The sequence below is a fragment of the Colletotrichum siamense genome, assembly GCF_013390195.1.
Source record: "Colletotrichum siamense strain Cg363 chromosome Unknown KSG_Cg363_contig01, whole genome shotgun sequence".
NCBI classification, from domain to species: domain Eukaryota; kingdom Fungi; phylum Ascomycota; class Sordariomycetes; order Glomerellales; family Glomerellaceae; genus Colletotrichum; species Colletotrichum siamense.
The window spans coordinates 6,785,187-6,802,983 of NW_023501014.1; the positions used below are offsets into that span (position 1 = coordinate 6,785,187).

The 17,797-nt window shown below is 52.8% G+C and overlaps 8 protein-coding genes across 8 annotated transcripts; 4 read left to right on the forward strand and 4 right to left on the reverse strand.

Moving 5' to 3' along the window:
* Window positions 1-572: 572 nt before the first annotated feature.
* DIT1-5 (Spore wall maturation protein DIT1) lies at window positions 573-2,014 on the forward strand (the record flags this gene model as incomplete). The annotated part of the gene is made up of 3 exons (XM_036633575.1): window positions 573-1,077; window positions 1,149-1,534; window positions 1,589-2,014. The coding sequence occupies 3 exons, from the start codon at window positions 573-575 to the stop codon at window positions 2,012-2,014; spliced, it is 1,317 nt and encodes a 438-aa protein (XP_036501718.1).
* A 67-nt stretch (window positions 2,015-2,081) lies between these two features.
* CGCS363_v001727 (Cytochrome P450 monooxygenase TRI13) lies at window positions 2,082-3,894 on the reverse strand (the record flags this gene model as incomplete). The annotated part of the gene is made up of 2 exons (XM_036633576.1): window positions 2,082-2,783; window positions 2,842-3,894. The coding sequence occupies 2 exons, from the start codon at window positions 3,892-3,894 to the stop codon at window positions 2,082-2,084; spliced, it is 1,755 nt and encodes a 584-aa protein (XP_036501719.1).
* Window positions 3,895-4,399: 505 nt separating this feature from the next.
* On the reverse strand, window positions 4,400-6,153 carry SEO1-6 (putative transporter SEO1; the record flags this gene model as incomplete). Its single annotated transcript, XM_036633577.1, has 4 exons — window positions 4,400-4,550; window positions 4,607-5,547; window positions 5,687-5,937; window positions 5,988-6,153. The coding sequence occupies 4 exons, from the start codon at window positions 6,151-6,153 to the stop codon at window positions 4,400-4,402; spliced, it is 1,509 nt and encodes a 502-aa protein (XP_036501724.1).
* Window positions 6,154-8,326: 2,173 nt separating this feature from the next.
* azaI-1 (Cytochrome P450 monooxygenase azaI) lies at window positions 8,327-9,959 on the forward strand (the record flags this gene model as incomplete). Its single annotated transcript, XM_036633578.1, has 4 exons — window positions 8,327-8,392; window positions 8,448-8,969; window positions 9,024-9,720; window positions 9,772-9,959. 4 exons carry the CDS (start codon window positions 8,327-8,329, stop codon window positions 9,957-9,959), a joined length of 1,473 nt encoding a protein of 490 aa, XP_036501725.1.
* Window positions 9,960-10,269: 310 nt separating this feature from the next.
* Window positions 10,270-11,563, reverse strand: adh-3 (alcohol dehydrogenase; the record flags this gene model as incomplete). Its single annotated transcript, XM_036633579.1, has 3 exons — window positions 10,270-10,361; window positions 10,416-10,511; window positions 10,570-11,563. 3 exons carry the CDS (start codon window positions 11,561-11,563, stop codon window positions 10,270-10,272), a joined length of 1,182 nt encoding a protein of 393 aa, XP_036502705.1.
* Window positions 11,564-13,436: 1,873 nt separating this feature from the next.
* GST (Glutathione S-transferase) lies at window positions 13,437-14,294 on the forward strand (the record flags this gene model as incomplete). The annotated part of the gene is made up of 2 exons (XM_036633580.1): window positions 13,437-14,039; window positions 14,091-14,294. 2 exons carry the CDS (start codon window positions 13,437-13,439, stop codon window positions 14,292-14,294), a joined length of 807 nt encoding a protein of 268 aa, XP_036502704.1.
* Window positions 14,295-14,624: 330 nt separating this feature from the next.
* Window positions 14,625-15,516, forward strand: CGCS363_v001732 (uncharacterized protein; the record flags this gene model as incomplete). The annotated part of the gene is made up of 3 exons (XM_036633581.1): window positions 14,625-14,645; window positions 14,705-14,974; window positions 15,049-15,516. 3 exons carry the CDS (start codon window positions 14,625-14,627, stop codon window positions 15,514-15,516), a joined length of 759 nt encoding a protein of 252 aa, XP_036502703.1.
* A 125-nt stretch (window positions 15,517-15,641) lies between these two features.
* Window positions 15,642-15,986, reverse strand: CGCS363_v001733 (uncharacterized protein; the record flags this gene model as incomplete). The annotated part of the gene is made up of 2 exons (XM_036633582.1): window positions 15,642-15,847; window positions 15,926-15,986. The coding sequence occupies 2 exons, from the start codon at window positions 15,984-15,986 to the stop codon at window positions 15,642-15,644; spliced, it is 267 nt and encodes an 88-aa protein (XP_036502702.1).
* Between the last annotated feature and the right edge of the window lie 1,811 nt (window positions 15,987-17,797).

The window sequence follows — 17,797 nt, forward strand, 5'->3', positions numbered from 1 at the left end:
ATACAGCGTTGTGGATTACGGGACTGGAATGATTGCCGCCAAGTTGCAGGTGTCAATTCAACCAAAGACGCAACCGTAAGTTAATACGACCCTTCTGGTAGATTTGGCAGTAGTTGGGTAAGGACTTCAATTCAACTTGAGACATTTAGCACACCCCTAGGAATAGATTCATGTTATGTTATTGCAGTAAACATGACAGAGTCTCCCAAATTTCCGATCACTTACAATGGCCATCGGAGTAGACTTCCTATTGAGACTACATTCGTGTATCCCCGGTTTCAAAGATAAAGTTACATTGCAATGGAGACATTACTGGAATAGAACAAGCTTGAGGTGGTGCAAGCTGCAGTGCCACATGGCGTGCTCTTCAAAGTAGGAGCATGTCACTTTTCAGGTATGCATTGAGTTTGCGCGAGGTGATTGGTTTGAAATAATTCAAGCTGTGAGGGTTTCAAAATCATAATTAGACGACAGTGATCACAACTAAGTGCATGTCACACTCGACATCCAGTCACCTTTGTCACTTTTGCAGGACAATTAGATCAACCTCACTCTTGTGAATTTATCCCATAATGTCTACCACAGAAGTAGTAACGACAGACCTGGCATTTATCTCATCCGAGACTTACATCAATCTCTCTGGCTCGCGTCACCTGGCTCACACGGCCGCTATCCACGTCCACAAGCCAAGACAAGCACCTCGGCCTTCCGGTACCAATTCCAGGGAACAGCACATCAACAATGAACAAGGGAAAGAACAATGGGATACTGTCTCTTCCGTCATGGATATTCTAGAGAAATTCAGTCTCCAGCAACACGGAAATGCCCTCTTTATTGGCCGAGATGTGTTCGCACCATGTGTCAATCGACATGTTCTTGCAGGACGACGAATTCCCATGGTGCTCCCAGCGTTTCCTGCCAAGAGCATCAATCGTGTCGACAAGGTGTTGGGACCTCATCCAGACCTGGGCGAGGAACTGGCACTGGACAGATTGAATGATCTTTGCTCTCAGATACAGAATATCTATGCCCCAGGGGCAACAGTTCTGATTGCAACAGACGGCGCATGTTACAACGGTAGGCATCAGCCACCTTACAGTGCTCTTCTCATGGGGGTATTAAGCGACGAGTTTACTGACTATGAACAGATCTTACCGGTGTCACAGACGATGACCTCTGGGAGTACGGTGTCACTTTACGTGAGATGGCCGCAAGCAAGGGATACCGATGCATAGAGTTCGTGCGCATCATGAATCTCTTAGGATTGCATAATGATTCTACGATTACGAAAGAAAGATTCATCAGTCTGCTCGAGCCATCACGGCAGGAATTGATGAGAAGATATGTTGATCCTGACTTTGACGCGAATTTGTGCATCAAGACGGACCCCGACTACAAAATGACCTTCGATGGCTACGCTAAGTTTTTGAAAAAGGACCTGGCATACGGCCCGATCAGAAACTCAGCGATCAGTGGGAAGAAGTACAAAGCAAAGGTTCACGAAACCGCCAAGGCGATGATTGCACGAGGCGTAGTGAGTAGTTTCCATCTCTGAGCGCATGCTCAACTCAGCTAAAAACATCTCTAGGCGTTTGCAGAGCTGATTCGGGAGAAGCTACCTGAGCACGTCAGACTCTCCATTCATCCATCAACAGGCTTGGCCAAAATATCAATGCCACTGATTCCCCAGTCGGACACGTTCTCCATGACGCCCTGGCACTGCGCAGTAGCTGTTGATGTTGAAGGAAATTTCAGAACTGGACACCTTCCCACATGGAGAGATACTCACGAACTTGTGTATCGAAACGGGCTACCGTACTTTTTCAGAGAGAGGTCGACGCTGTACTCCTGGGACGCAAAGGTGGACTTTGAGCATGTGTATGGCGGCGGAGTTGTCGTACATAATGTGGGAGGCGCAGAGCAGACCAAGGCATCTCTGTCAGTCTCAGATCAAAAGAAGGCTGCTTCGCTCGCGGTGCTCCAAGGGAGGATTCTATTTCGTGGCTTTGTATAGGTACAAACTTTTTGCTCACTGGATATTCTATGATACAAGTTGTTGAGATAGCTGCTATGTACCATTTTCAACGAAGCTTCAAGCGCACATAGCACTGAACAGGTTTCCGTGTGAGACTGGTAATACTATTGTAACTCGACAAGTTCTCTGGGCACTTTTGGAACTCAAACGACCACGCCAAGGTGGTGACCAACAGCTTCATCTCCATGTATGCCAACTTCCGTCCAAAACAGCCTCGAAGTCCAAGACCAAAGGGTAGAGTTGGACCAGCAGCAGCATTGAACTCATCCTCGCCGTTCTCATTCCGTATAAGCCAGCGCTCCGGTCTGAACATCTCCATCCCGTGGCTGTCCCAGACTCTCAGACCAAAGTCCTTGGCTGCCTTTTGGCAAGATGGGCTACGTAGGCGTTCATCAATCTCATACCCTGGCTCGGTGAAACTGGGACCCTTATTCGGGACCATCACGAGGGTACCCTTGGGGATGGCATGTCCTAGGATGATGGTGTCTTCTTTGCAATCTCTATCCTGGCTGGCTGCTGTGTGGGCAAGTCGAAGCATTTCTTCAATGACTGCGTCTAGATACGGTATCTTCGCGTCGCAAATCTCGGAATGTGTAGGGAGTCGATTTTCGGTCGCAGCAGCTGAGTGAAAGCTTCGGAGACTGTCGAAGAGTCTTTGCTGAACTGATTGATCATCCGCCATGTACTTCAGACCCCAGCACAGAGTCGTGCTCGTCGTGTCGTGCCCGGCAACAATGAAGCCGGAAGTCTAGACCAATGGAAGGTCAGCATGTGATCTTGAGTGGTCACTTGAGCGTTCTTCTTACCTCGTCCCTCATGGTCTCGATCCAGTTGGGGAGAAGGTGACCTTCTTTCTCCACAACCCCGTTCAGTCGTCGAACCATCAAGTCAATTGCGGACTTCACATGTTTTTCTTCGTCGCCAGCATTCTGAACTTGGAGTTTGAATCTCTCCGACGCCTGCAAGACCTGATCCACAAGAAACTTGTCTCGTACAGCTCTTGTCCGACGGACACTAGGCATAAGCCCAATGATTGACCATGCAAGCCTTGGAAACCCAGTCTCGGCTACTCCACCAATGTTATCTGCACCCTGTAGGGTTGCTTCGAGCGCCGGATGGATTGGAGCAGTTGGAAAGCTCAATACCTCTTTGTCGAGTGCTGCATTTCGCAAGGCTTCGACGTTGGTAGTTGCTAACGCCTCAAGTTGAGGAATGAGAGCCCTCATCTCGGCAGCGTCGCCGAATCCGAAGTCAAAGACGGCATCTAGGGCAGCGTAAAAGACATCATGCTCTGCTGAAAATGACTTCCCATCGGCAAGATGCGCTTTCTTTCTCCAGAGATCTACGAGGCGCAAGGCACTCTTGTAGATATTCGGAGCCGCGACCCTGTGGAGAAATGCCGGAGTCATGAAGTCCTGAAGTAAGCGACGTTGAGCCTTCCACTGTGGGCCTGTCTTCAATGTAATATGGAAAGAGTTTGCCTCGCCGGACAAGACACTACTCATAAAGTTAGAGCGGTCAAACTCCTTTCGGCGCAGAAGAATATCCTGGCCCTCGCGGAAATCGGCGACGACGACAGCAGGTTTCGTAAAAGGGCCCAGCCAGATTTGAAAGATAGGGCTGTTATGGCGACGAGACTGGGCTGAGATCCAGTTAAAGATATTGCCGGGAGATTCCCTCTTGATCTGAGGGATGTCGCCGAGGAGACTCTTCGTGGCGTCTTTATTATAAGGGATTCCAGGAATGGGCTTCGGCAGGAGGTATCGATACAGGGAATAAAGAAGCGGCAGCACCGCGATGAAAGGGCCTAGAACGCCCATCCATGGCACGGACGTATTGGGTTCCAACATGTCTGCCATGGCTGCGGACCTTGGCCAGAGCTTGTTGGAAAACGAAGAGTGCTGGCCTGAGACTATTTATCAAATGACTGAAAAGTCTTCATCGCGTTGCGAAATGGAGTCAAGCAATCTTCATGAAATATCCTTTCGTGAGAAAACCAAGCCGACGGCTTTCAGTTGTGGTCCGCTGGAGCTGGAGCGTATAGTAGCCGACGGAGCATAGAGTAGTCCCGACGGATACGGAGAATAGTAGGTGTTTTGCTGCCCGGACGCTAGTTTCCGGCAACCGGGCAGTACCCCACTTACCGGCAATGAAGTCGGCCGGACGCCGCAGGACAGCTACCGCACCGCGCGCGTAATCGACTACATGTATTTACGACCGCGTTTCTGGAAATACACTGAATTTCAATTTTGTCATCCTTTCCTTATCCTTGCACTTTTATTCACTTTCATTCCACAATTGATGAGAAGTACACCAAATTTCTACGACTATAAGGCCGAGGAGAACGCTGTCGTCGCTGTCGATTCAACGACGTGCAATTGACTCTTCAGAGGTGTTTACAGCAGTAGCCACGTTGGCTGTAGCCACTTTTCCTGATGCCACCTCGCGTTGAGATGCATCCCCGTAGCTTCCTTCCTGGCTGCGATCGTCCTCCAAATGTGTAAGCTTTGCCTTCCTGTTTGCAGACGTCAGTATTGATTTTCACCAAATATGCGGCGTAGATTGACTCACTCTTTGCGTTTGATGTAAACGTTCAAGATGTGGGTGGCGATGATGAGTGATATGGCGCACCCCAGACAAAACGAGAATCCTTTCGGATATCGTGGGGACTCAACGGTGGGGAAGGTAAGAAGAGGCGTCCAAGCAGTTGAAGACTGTGCTATGATGGTGATCATCACGAGCGTGAAAGACCGCTGTTCGGGAGAGTCTCGGAGGATGGTGTTGACCCAGCCGTGTAACACACTGGAAAGTGCGTTGGACCAATACATCGTGGCGAACGCAAACCACTTTGCGCCTTCGGGTGCATCCCAAATGACCAAGATAATCAACCCCGTGACGTTCCACAACGATGAGAACGTAATAGCCCACGCCGGCCCCAGCACCAAATCGGACAGGAAGCATGCCACGATGTTGTAAAGAATGCCAAGGGCAGGGGCGATAGTTCCCATCTCGTTGACCTCTGCAGAGGTATAGCGGCCCAAGCTCTTGATCCAAAGAAGGAAGCTGCCAGTGCTCTTGTGAATACCGGCATTCCAAAACAGCACATCGACGAGGACGACGGTCCAGAATTGCGGGCTGAGGAAGATCTTTTTGATATGCCCCAGCTTGAACTTGCCACGCGTAACATGACCGCCTCTTTCGAGTCGGGCCTTAGCCACCTTGATATCATGGTCGTTCAAAACCCAGCGATTCGGCTGGTCGACGGTGCCGGGGAGGAGGAAATAGCCGAGGATTCCGACGGGAATGGTGATGATGGCGCAGATGATGTACATCCACCGCCACCCAGCCATGCCATGGACGCCTTCCAAGCGACGCGTTGCGCCGGCGGCGATCAAGCCGGCCGTTAGCGTTCCGAGATTGAGTCCTGTGTAGAATATACCACCCCTGCGAGCGATTTCATGGCCGCGGTACCACGAGCCAAAGACATAATGCATAGCCGGGAAGAATGCAGCCTAAATGTATCGTCAGCTCCATACGGCAGACGCCAGGGATAGTAGGGGAGTCCATGCACAATGCCTGTCCTCGGCGATTGGCGGGCAGGTGCAGGAAGCTCCAATACGATAGACCACGAAGTCATGAAATTCCACATACCTCGAAGAAGCCAACCATGAATCTGTAAGCAGCCATTTCTCCAAAGGTCTGTCCCCGGTATTGAAGAAGCGTAAAAAGACCCCACAGAATGTCCATCGCTGGAATCGTCCAGTACATGGGAACGTAGGTGAAGAGAAACATGAAAGGCACCATGCCAACAACAGCGCCGACGGTGTACATGGTTTGGAGCTCAACCAACTCGTTGCCTTGAAAGCCGAGCTCCTCTTTCATGCCTCCAACATAGGCATTGTCTAGTCTTGTCAGCGCTTGATTGGAACAGCGGCCAAACCGTTTGACCTACTCAGGTTCGCCTGATCGATGTACTTGACCCAGTAGCTCAATACCGCATACGGAACGACAATCATGTCAAGCTTGACAATGAGCTTGCGCTCCTCGGGCGTGTCATCGTCAGAGTACCATTGAATCTTCCACCACTTTTTCCTCGGAACGGTGTCGGCGGTAGGCATTTTCGGCAATCAGCACAAAGATGGCCGTTGGAAAGTCCTAGACAAAGACGAAATGTGGCAGAAGGCCTTTCAATCCAAGAGCTTCCCAGCACCAGGGAGCTGGGACAATTGATTGATAACTGCTGCCCACCCGCCCCTGCACGTCAAAGTTCTCCCACCTTATCGATTGCGCCAGAGTCCCTGGGCCTTGTGCCATGCGAACCACCCACTGCCCAGGCCTGCATTTGTGGGAAGAGTCCCGCTTCCGCGCATCCCCGGAAGTCGGACGGTGCCCGACCCTGGACAACCAACGAAGCGTTCTGAGAGGTGCCTCGTGGCATCTGCGAAGCCTGCCGGGAGTTGACCGACAATTTGGACGCTGAGTGCGCGTCTTGAACGGTCGTCGGCTGAAAAAGGATGTGGGTGGGGCGTGTGGCTGAACGACACACGAGGGGACTGCGCAAGACAATGGACTCTGGTTGGTGCTCAACTCGTTGGCCGACGGGCCCAAACATGCTTAAAGTCGGAGATAAAGCCTGAAAGCGACTTTTCGATGGATTGTGGTGGCACGTTGCGGAGGATTCCGCTGCGTGCGCGGGGTTGGGTTGGCTGGCTAGAAATGACGTGCTTGATGCTGGTGATGGTGCCAGACACGCAGATTGGCAGCGCGATCACCGAGGCTGTCCTGGTCTTCGGATCATTTTGCACCAACCATAGAGCATGCAGATTTTGAGGACTTTCGCGTTGGTTTCCATGGTAATTTGATGACGCCGGTGTAGATTCGGCGACAGGATTGCGGCGAACTCTCACCGAACAGTCAACCTGGATAGCAGTTGGTCTAGAGATGCACTGGACCCAATCATGTTTCCTGGGTTCCTCTTTGTAGCCCAACCATGCGGCAAATACCTTCACTCAAAATCAACTTCATCAAAAGGGTGACACAAAGATTTCCGCTTTGTGCTAAATGTTCCGTGTCGTTGAGACAAAATGCTGCCTGTAGTCGGAACATCGCTGAAGTAAGGTTTTGAATGTGAGCAAACTCATGGTTTGAGTTATCACGTCAGCGCCTAGTGGTTGCAACCAGCTCAGAGCGTTCGGTTGACTCTGTCTATCGAGTCTCCGAACCCTCGAATAGGGTTGGCGCTCAGCCCCCAAAGGTTGAGTGCTGCCAGCTTCTGGAAAAACTCAGCCTAAGATGGCTTTCCTATTAATAAAGGGCGAACAAATTGCGCCGAAGGTCCAGGCTAGGCTCGGAGCTTAGCTTGTATTCATTGCAACATCGTTACTTCTGCGGAAAATTCGATGGACCGGCTCTGGAGAAGTCTCTCAAGAGTTTGTGCCAACGCGCTGAACATAGAAACCTTTGACTTCGTAGTAGTTGAGCCAAACCACACCTTCAACAAACCTCTTGTCTCGTGGGTGTGCGACAAGATCTGGGTTCTTAAGCTTATTGAAAGTTCGGACTGACGAGGGGGTGTAGGAGACAGTTTTGTCGACGTGTCTGCAACCGTCAGATTATGCGACCGCGACGTGCATTTGTTTCCACTCACAGATAACAATCAACTTGCAATATTGTCAAAACAACAGCTTCTTTGTAAAACTGCGCCACAACTTGCCCGTCGAGAGTCAATCAACTTATCGGACCCAAGACGACTGCCGATTGCCGACTTCTTAATCTCTCGACTTCCTCCCGAGCGGATCCCGCGGATGCAACACTGCCACTGAATCGTCGTCCCATCTTTTCCACTCCGGACTGGAAAGCCGACGCAGCCTCCGTGTTCGCAACACCTCCATCGACCGGGCCCTAAATGACGCTACGTAGGGTCCCTCGGACGTTTCTGTCTGAGCAGAAAAGAAACCTTGGTACACCGGACGACTCCAGCGGTTCCCCCGCGCCACCCACTCCGATGGCGTGCACGAACCTTACTGGCTGGATCGTCATCCCAACGTCGAACACGGAATACGCAAACCGCCTCAAGACAGTTTCACGCCGTGGCCCAATCTGCCATTGTTGCTTACCAACATCATGACTTGACTTGTCCGTACGGTTCTTCAGTTGGGGGTTTCCGAAGGACACGAAGCAAGTGACGAGAACAGCGAATGTATAGTTATAAGATGGATGCATTTCCAAAGGACATTGAGCCCTTGGTGGTGAAGGTTGAGCGACTAATGCAGGTGTTTCATTTTGCTTGAAATGGACTTTCTCAAAACAAACCCCCTCTATCTCGGAGGCGCACTTTTGTGCGTCGCCCTAGCTACGGTAATTTCTTCAACAGCATAGAGGAACGACGAACGAAACTAATGGCGCACGATAGTACATATATCAAGGTCTCACAAACCCTTTATCAAACATACCAGGACCGTGGTACACACGGTTCACAACCCTCGTATCAACATATTTCGTCATCACCGCTCATCACCCTGACTGGGTGCACGCTCTGCATGCAAAATACGGCCCCGTGGTGCGAATTAGTCCACACGAAGTCGACGTCTCTGATCCGCAAACATGCCAGCGTATCCACAGTGTCAAGGGGGGCTTTTTGAAGTCTCCCTTCTACTCGCTCCTCATCACGGATTCGTCCAGCGTCTTCAACGAAATTCGGCCAGAAATCCACCGCAAGTACAAACGCCTGCTGTCGAACCCAATGTCAGAGACTGGACTGAAGACGTTTTTGCCACGCATTGACGGCAAAGTACGCATGGCCATCGAGCGTATCCGGGACGAAAATAAGACTCGTGGAGCTGCGGACATTGCCAAGTGGTTCATGTTTCTATCATTCGACGTCATTGGTGACCTAACCTTCGGCGAGGGTTTCGGTCAGCTGGAAAGCGGCGTTGTAAGTACCACAATCAACGTACCTTTACTGGACCTTGAATCTCACACAACCCAGAAAAACAGATCCGTCAACGACTTCATCAGCCTCGGCTTCGTCGGCGGCCTGCGCTCCATGTTCCCCACCATCGCCTGGTTCTCCCTCTACCTGCCCATCCCCGTCTTCCGCGACGCCACCAAGATCCAGTACCGCACCTTCGACTACGCGCAGGGCGCGCTCGACCGGCACGCCGCGCGCGTCGAGGAGACCGGCGACGACCCCAAGCCGACCGTCTTCTCGAAGCTCTACACCGCCGGCGAGGAGGACAGCTGGTCGCCGATCGAGATCCGCGACAACGCGCAGGTCTTCATCGTCGGCGGCAGCGACACCACGGCCAACTCCATGATCTACCTCATCTGGGCCGTCTGCAAGCTGCCCGACGTCAAGAAGAAGCTGCTCGCCGAGCTGGCGACGCTGCCCGAAGACTTTGGGTACGAGGACCTCCGCGAGATGCCGTACCTCAACTGGATCGTCAACGAGACGCTGCGGCTGTATACGGCGCTGCCGTGCGGGTTGCCGCGGATTGTGCCGGCGGGCGGGTCGGAGCTTGCGGGGCATTTTATTCCGGAGGGCGCGACGGTGACGACGCAGGCGTATAGTTTGCATCGTGATGAGCATGCGTTCCCGGATCCGTATAGGTTCTACCCGGATAGGTGGGAGCATACTACACAGGAGATGAAGGATTGCACCATGCCCTTTGGCGGTGGCTCCAGGAGTGAGTGTGACTGTGATGCTTTCCTGATTGCCTTGCTTACCAATGCAACAGCTTGTCTCGGACGTCACCTCGCTCGCATCGAACTTCGCCTGATCACCGCTCGATTCTTCCGCAACTTCCCCAATGCGACTGTGTCTGAGTTGGAGGGCATGTGCGACAAGGACATGGAGCCTGCTTTGCACTTCCTGATGGTTCCGAGCGGCCATAGATGCCTGATCAAGCTCAATGGCAGTGCATAAGCTGCAATATCAATGTTGTGACTCGCGGAATTAGCGTGTCAAAGGCATCGGGGTTGACACCCATCTTCATACAGTAAAATTCATAGAACTGAATTCTCTCTGAAAGTGAGCTGTCTCGTACCTCAATTTCGAAATCGTGCATATTATGCAACACTACCAAACACCACCTCCCCGCCGGCCTTGATTTGGTATCAACTTAATGCTCCCTACCATCACTTACTCAACTCCTGAAGCCATGAAAAGTCTCCACCGTGCTGAAAGTAAAAGGGTTGTGTAACAGAAAAGGAAAAGAAAACAGGATTTGCCACGTTTAGTCCACGTCGATGACTACTTTGAGAGCACCGTGCTGCGCTGCTGCTCCGAAGGTCTCATACGCCTTCTCCATCTCGTTGAGTTTGAAATCTGCATCTTTCGTAAGCCACACGTTTGAATTAAAAGTGGAAGAGTTGCCCTTACGATGAGTAATCAGTTGAGAAGGCTGCAGCTTGCCAGACTGCACCAGCTTGAGAAGCATTGGCGTCGTCGTCGTGTCTACAAGCCTAGTGGTGATTGCTAATGTGTTGTGTCAGTCCTATGCCCAATATCTGATTCCCTTTCAGTCAAGGCTTACCAATGTTCTTGTCCCAAAGATTCTGGAGGTGAAGGTCAACCTTTGTTCCGTGAACACCAACGTTCGCCAACACGCCACCAGGGGCCAGCAACTCCTGGCAGAGGTCAAACGTGGCAGGAATTCCCACAGCCTCGATCACAGAGTCGCAGCCCTTGCCCTCCGTCATGGCCTTAATGTCGGCGACAGCAGTTCCCTTGGAGCTATCCACAACATCAGTAGCGCCAAACTTCTTGGCCACCTCCAACCGGTTCGGATCCGTATCAATTGCAATAATCTTAGACGGCGCATACATTTGCGCCGTGATAATCGACGCCAACCCAATCGGCCCGGACCCCACGACAGCGACCGTCCCGCCAGGCTGCACCTTGCCGCAGAGCACGCCGCACTCGTACCCCGTCGGGAAGATGTCGCTCAACATAACCAGCGCCGCCTCGTCGGCGCCCGCGGGGACGGGGTGCAGGCTGCTCTCGGCGTGCGGGATGCGCACGTACTCGGCCTGCGTGCCATCAATCGTATTGCCGAGGATCCAGCCGCCGGTGGTGCAGTGGCTGTACATGCCGCGGCGGCAGTACTCGCAGGTGCCGCAGTTGGAGATGGCCGAGATGAGGACCTTGTCGCCCTCCTTATAGCGCGCGACGGAGGCGCCCGTCTTGTGGACGACGCCGACGCCCTCGTGGCCGAGGATGCGGCCCGGGGAGCAGGTGGCGACGTCGCCCTTGCGGATGTGCAGGTCCGTGCCGCAGATGGTCGTCTTGGAGACCTTGACGATCACGTCGGACGGGTTGACGATGTCCGGGAGGGGCTTGTCCTGGAGGGTGACGGAGTTGTTGCCGTTGTAGACGAGGGCCTTCATCGTGGAGAGGTAGCGCAGGGTGAGGGGGCTTGCTGAGAAGGCTTTGCGGGGGAGGGTTGAGGAGATGCTGGTGAGCGCTGGGAGATGGGATCGCGAGGCGCGGAGCAGGAATGATTTGGCTGCTCGCGAGGTGGCTGCCATTGTGAGGACCAGGTGAGTGACTTGTGCGGGGTTGTTCGGCTGACCGGATGGTTTTCAGTAATGGTTCCAATGGGTACTACACAAACTGCGGAGAGGGGGGAAGGTTCCAGTTTCTCGGATGAACAATTCAATCGAGAAGGTTCAAAGTTGGAGAATGAGAGTGCGTCAAGTGTACTTTCAAGCGTAGATGTGGGTGGTAACAGACAAGTTATAGCGTCACTTGTGAGCCTACTGATTGATGTAAGATGGCGAGATGGGCCTCGGACTACGGTATCCTGCAAAGGCTATCATTTTATCAGATCATTTGACTGCCAAAAGTGCGCTGGATCCGTGGTCTGATCTTCCATGTTGGTTCGGCGACGTCAGGGACTTTGGTGGGGGTATTGACCCGCATGTGGGGGGAAGCAGCTGATTTTGGGTCCGGGGTTGGCTCCAGCTTACTTGGGGACAGGTGAGTCGTCTAGTCAAATGAGGATACTTTACTGGAGCAGTTGGGTGACTTTGAGTTGCAACCGGTCATGAGGATTGATTCCTTTGGCAGGCGGGGTTTGTCCGGGGTTATGTCAAGTTTGGTGGACGATGCGCCGCCCGATGGGTATCGTAGCAGCCCCGCGCTCTGTCACTTTTCACAAATCCAGCTGACTTGATAGGACAACGTCCGAGATGTGCTGTTGCAGCCCTGCCATGACTGTCGATGCTGCAGTGGGTTCAAGCCATGTTGCTGCCTCAGCTGGACCTGGATAGGGGCATGGGGAGGCATTGATCAATTGCTCGGTGGGGGCGGCACACATGCGGAGCCGCAGGTGCGGTTCCGCGAAGTGGATATCTCGGTCTGCGGATTGCGAACCGAGGCGGAGCCGGCGCCATGAGTGGTCAATGGCCCCGCCTTACCGGTGCATCCGGGGGATTCGGCGCATTGGGATTTAATCGACGAGCACCCGTTCTCCGTTGTTCCGGCGTCGCAAAATACTACAAGGTATTGTAATAAGCTCTTTCGTTCTCACTTCCAAACAACATCTTTCTTTGCTCCAAATGAACCAAGTTAGATCGGTTCCATCACGCCCTCACAGGCGATGCTTATGACGGACCCGGGCAGGCGACTCGGATCAGATCGGAACCAATTCAGATCCACAGCGGAAGCAGAAAGGGTCCGTAGTTCCGCGGCACGCGGGCAGCGGACTCTCGCTCGAGGAACTCGGTAAACCAGCCCGAAACGGACCAAAAGTCAGCCACGCCGGGATCTGAGACACGTTGGCTATTTCCGGCTGAACTGCAAATCCGACCTGTGCATTCCAAGACATGCACAGGTGAACTCTGTCCGAGTCGTGTTTCTCCGGGCGGGACTCACCGCGAAAAGCGGGGCATTCTCAGTAAGCTGACAGAAAGGCGTTGCACGACGTATGCAGGCCATCAGCACAGGTCGTTTTCTTTAGTGCTTCAATTGGACCAAGTCATGCTTCTGTAACTTAATTAAGAGAGTAAGTTGTCAGTAGCACTTTGCAAACAAATTCCGTTCCGAATTGGCAAGCGGGCCCGTACTCAGCGCTCAAGTCACGGACAGCGGGGGCGGGTGAGCCGTTCGTCATTCTGCCGTATGGCCCCGCCATCGGCTGCACAGGCCCCACTACCCCGCCGTCGCCCCTGGCGGCAAGCTGACCCGAACGCGCCATGACTTCATGCTCAACCTCCTGTCGTACGTGACAACGTGTGCCTACCTTCCGTTACATTAACTCAATCTCACCGCCATCTCACGCTCATCCCGACCTCTTTTCATCTTTCAACTCACGAACGCCTCTTTCACACCAAACCCTCTTCCATCGTCTTGAACCGCAACTCTGATCCCTCGTAGCTATTACATTCAATCTCAGTAATCATGGCCACCTCTCCCAGCGCCAAGCGTCAGAGGTCCTCCAAGGATGTCCCGTACGAGCTCATCTACTGGCCTGGTCTTCCCGGCCGCGGCGAGCACATCCGTCTCGCTCTCGAGGAGGCCGGCGCCGAGTACACCGACACGGCGCACATCGAAGACGGCGTGAAGTCGGTCCTGGCTCAAATTGACGCCAATAACACCGGCGACGACCACAACCCGCCTCCTCTGGCCCCTCCAATCCTCAAGCACGGCGACCTCGTCATCAGCCAAACACCCAACATCCTGCTGTACCTGGGCCCCCGCACCGGCCTGGCCCCCAAGCCCGATGGCGAGGACGCGGACGGCATCTACCGCATCAACGCGCTTGTGCTGACCGCGTTGGACGGGCTGAGCAACGAGGTTCACGACACGCATCACCCGATTGCAACGGGGCTGTACTACGACGATCAGAAGGAGGAAAGCAAGAGGAAGGCGAAAGATTACCTTGAGAACCGTCTGCCGAAATTCCTGGGCTACTTTGAGAGGGTTCTGAAGGGCAAGGCCAGTGGTGAGGGCCCGTGGCTGTATGGAGGCTCCTTGACATATGCCGACTTGGTTCTGTTCCAGGTGAGTTCATTTCGACGTGCGCAGGTTTGAAGGTGGTGCTGACATAAGCAGTGTGTCGATGGCGTCAAGTTCGCGTTCCCCAACGCGCTGAAGCGGATCGAGGGAAGCGGCGAGTACAAGGCGGTTTTCGAACTCTACGAAGCCGTCAAAGAGCGCCCCAAGATCAAGGAGTACCTTTCCAGCGACCGTAGGCAGAAGTACAGCGACGGCATCTACCGTCACTACCCGGAATTGGATGAGGAGGCATCTGCGTAGAGACGATTTTTTCAACGACGTGGACAAATGATGACAAAAGGGAGAAAACAAAAGTATTGTTTATTTGGCTTACTCGTGAGCCGCATCCACTAAAAAAAAGCCTCCTTCAAAGAAATAAGTGAGCTCTTGACTTGCTCATCCATTGCTGTGATTGGTCAGTGTCAGTTGCAACAAACGGAAAGAGCTGCTCTCGACACCCCCTTCCCAAGTAACACCTAGTTGCTTGATGGACTGCCACCACTGCATCTTGAAGTTCACCTTCGCCGCGTCAAACTTCAAAATTTTCAGCCTTCACCTCAACAACACCAACCCCACGCAGGCCATCGCAACATGGCGCGCTCCCACTTAGAGGTAAGTTTTGCTACCAGTAAGAAGGTTGCTCTCAGCGTGTCTTTTACATAAATATCCAGACCATCAACGCCCGCTTCCGATCAGCCGCAAATTCAGGCACCCTGAAGCCAAGAGGAGTCTTCAATAACAGAGACAATCAGTTCATCAGGGACATCAAAGATTTCTACAAGAACTTGAAGAAGCGCGTCAAGGCCCATTCGGACAAGGTCGATGGTTATGAGTCGCCTCCGGACGATTCGCCTGATGAACAAGACCAGAGAAGTGACGCCACAGCTGACAAGGAGGACCAAGCTGTCGCCCGTGGAGGCTCCATTGACCCCAGCAACGAGGTATGTGATCTGTTCGCACCTACCTCACTCACAAAGACCACGCGCTCTTTGACAATGTCACTGACACTGAACAGGACTACCAGCGTCAGAAGGCCCGCGAATACTTCAATGGCCTCATGTCGAGAGATCCTTCCGCCTCTGAGCCCATCCTGAAAGTTGCTCGTGATCTTCTTCAGTATTTTGATGGCTTGGAAAGACCGCTTCCTCCTCCTTCCCAATCGACCCTCAATCTTGACCCCATCCGAATGGAGAAACTCCGTCATCTCCATCTTCTCAATTCAGTCCGACTTTCCAACGAGATGAGCTCATCAAAGTACCTAGCTGCTGCCGTCCAACATCCCCGCCCGGCACCTCGCCCAGTAGTACCCAACAAAGCCATGCCTCCTGCGAACATTCGCGCCGCGATAAGTAGCTTCAGCTGGCAATCCAAGTTCCTCGAGATGGACTCGATGCCGGGGGGTCCGAGTGAGGTAGTCATCGTGCCCGTTCATCGCGCAAAGGGTCAGCCGGAGCAACAACAGAGAGGTGGACAACGCAAGTGAGGCATCGGACGAGATTGATCAAGAGAACGAGAGCAAGTGTGTTTGATTAAACTACCGAGAGAGGTTCGTCCCCCAAAACTCACTGCCCCAAAATTCTCGTTCTTCAAGTTCCTGACAGAGGCGGTTTACAGGGTACCGGTTTGTCCGCCGGCAGTGCATGTATCCACGGTCTGGCCCTGGTTGAGGACGGAGACCTCGTTGGGAGGAATTTCCTGAACGCAACGGCCGAAGCGGTCGCATTCGCCATCCTTGCTGCCGACGCTGCATGCGGTTCCAACGTTGCCGAAGAGAGCGCTTCCCTTGCCGTCGATGAAGTTACGGGGAACAGATGCTGTACGAAAGATCAGTGTCAGCGAGGGGTTGAACTTGCGCTAGGCTTGGAGTTGCGAGAAGACGGGAAGTTCCGTACCTGCGGCAGCATGGCCCATGGCGAAGGCAGCAACGGTGAGGAAGACGGCGGTGATCTGCATGATGGCGGTTGTTGTAATGTTGAGTAACTCAAAAACGATGAGACGAGGGTATTAAAAGTAGATGCTCCGGGCACTAAGAGAATTGAAGAAATTGAAAACGAGTCTATTGCGATGAAAGAACTGATGAGTTGGATGATGAGACAATGTTGATGGTGTTCTTCATGATGCTTTATATCTCCCATTTTGCCCAACGCCTCGCCATCCTATATTCGCCCATTCTAAGCTTCAATTCTAGCTTAATTCTGCCCACTACGAGGGGACCCGGGGTAGCGCACCTCCCTCAAACAGTCTGAGACGCGTGATGATCGTTACAGTGGGTGTCAGCTCGACGCCTAATAAGACGTCGCATTATGGGTGGGGTCGAACGCTGAAAGAAAGTTCGCTATCGGTAAATCATGGTGATCATCGCGCAAACTCTGGGCGACTTTAAACGCTCCCGCGGCAGATCACCGTGAATTCTTTCCCTCAATGTCAATTCCCCTCTGGTGTCTTTTGTAACGATGGCGTTGACTTGCAGAAATCACCAACGTCGGCAACCGGCATCGAGGGCCAAGATCTCGCAGTACATCCAATACGTAACAGCGTCCCATCCTGGCCTTTCCGCTGCCACTACCGCACCGTCAACTGATCCGTGCCACCAAGCTGCCAGACGCCAGCTGGAGGCGAGAACACTGCTGACTCAGGCCCACCGGTGGGATTTACCTGGCGAGCACGTAGCGAGACGGAGAAGCCTAGTGGTCATAAGCTTGCATCACGGCGTTTCATGTCCCTTACAGCGATCTGTGAAACATCAGACGATGGCCTTATTCTGCTCAGCTCTGACAGCTGCCATCCAATGGCACACTGCTTAAAATCATCCCGTCCCCAACCCGCGGCTCCCGTGGGATGGTGTCGCGTGTCTCGACCGGCAGCGTTACCGGCTGGGCTTTGTGTGGTTTGTGGTACTTGCTCAAGATGAGCGGGTAAGACTTCCGCTGTGGCCGTGATGGCGCACCCAAAGTCCGCTTGTGCTAGAAACTGATCGAGTGTTGTGCCACGGGTGAGGAACAGGTCATTCTGTTCAACCCAAGACGGTTGCCTTTGGCAGGATGCCTAACGCTCAGTGATATTGTTTGTATATGAGGGATCTAGGACATAAGAGTAAGGCTAGCTCGAGGTTTCTTAAGATGCCCAAAAGCATTGTTTCCTCGAAGACGCTCAACACCAGCGTAGACACAACCTAGTTACAGCTATTTTATCAAAATCGTCGAGTGACTTTTATTGATGCAAGCCACATAGACCGCAAGGGGCCTGCCTGGCAAGAGCCTAAGAGGTGGCTGATCTCGTCGGAGTTCTAGTCCTCGACTTTTGTGGCTACAGGCACATGACTAGCTGGCATGTGACAACGACAGAGGGCTAAAGACCAATCATTGGCGATGCTAGAGCACTGGTCGAGTCGTGGACATATATACTTGTTGTAAAACATGCACGAACCGATTGCAACTAGAGGTCGAAGACAAGATCAAGTCCAAGTCGTCAGGTTGGCTGCTATTTATCAGCTTTCAGTTCATGTCTGAATTCAAGCTGGCAATTAATCTTACACTCCAGAGGGACATTGACCATGGCCTTAGGAATTTACGATCGCATCCTTCGTAACTTCTTCTGCGGAACTTTAGACAAGCAATGACGATGGAGTCGATTCCCTCTAGAGTTCTACCCTTTGTCTCAGGGAAGAGCTAACATATGACGACAAAAATGGGCACATTCCAAAGACAATTGAGGATGTAGTATCTCCATGAGAGGTTTTGGATAGCGAGCGGGATAGCATAACT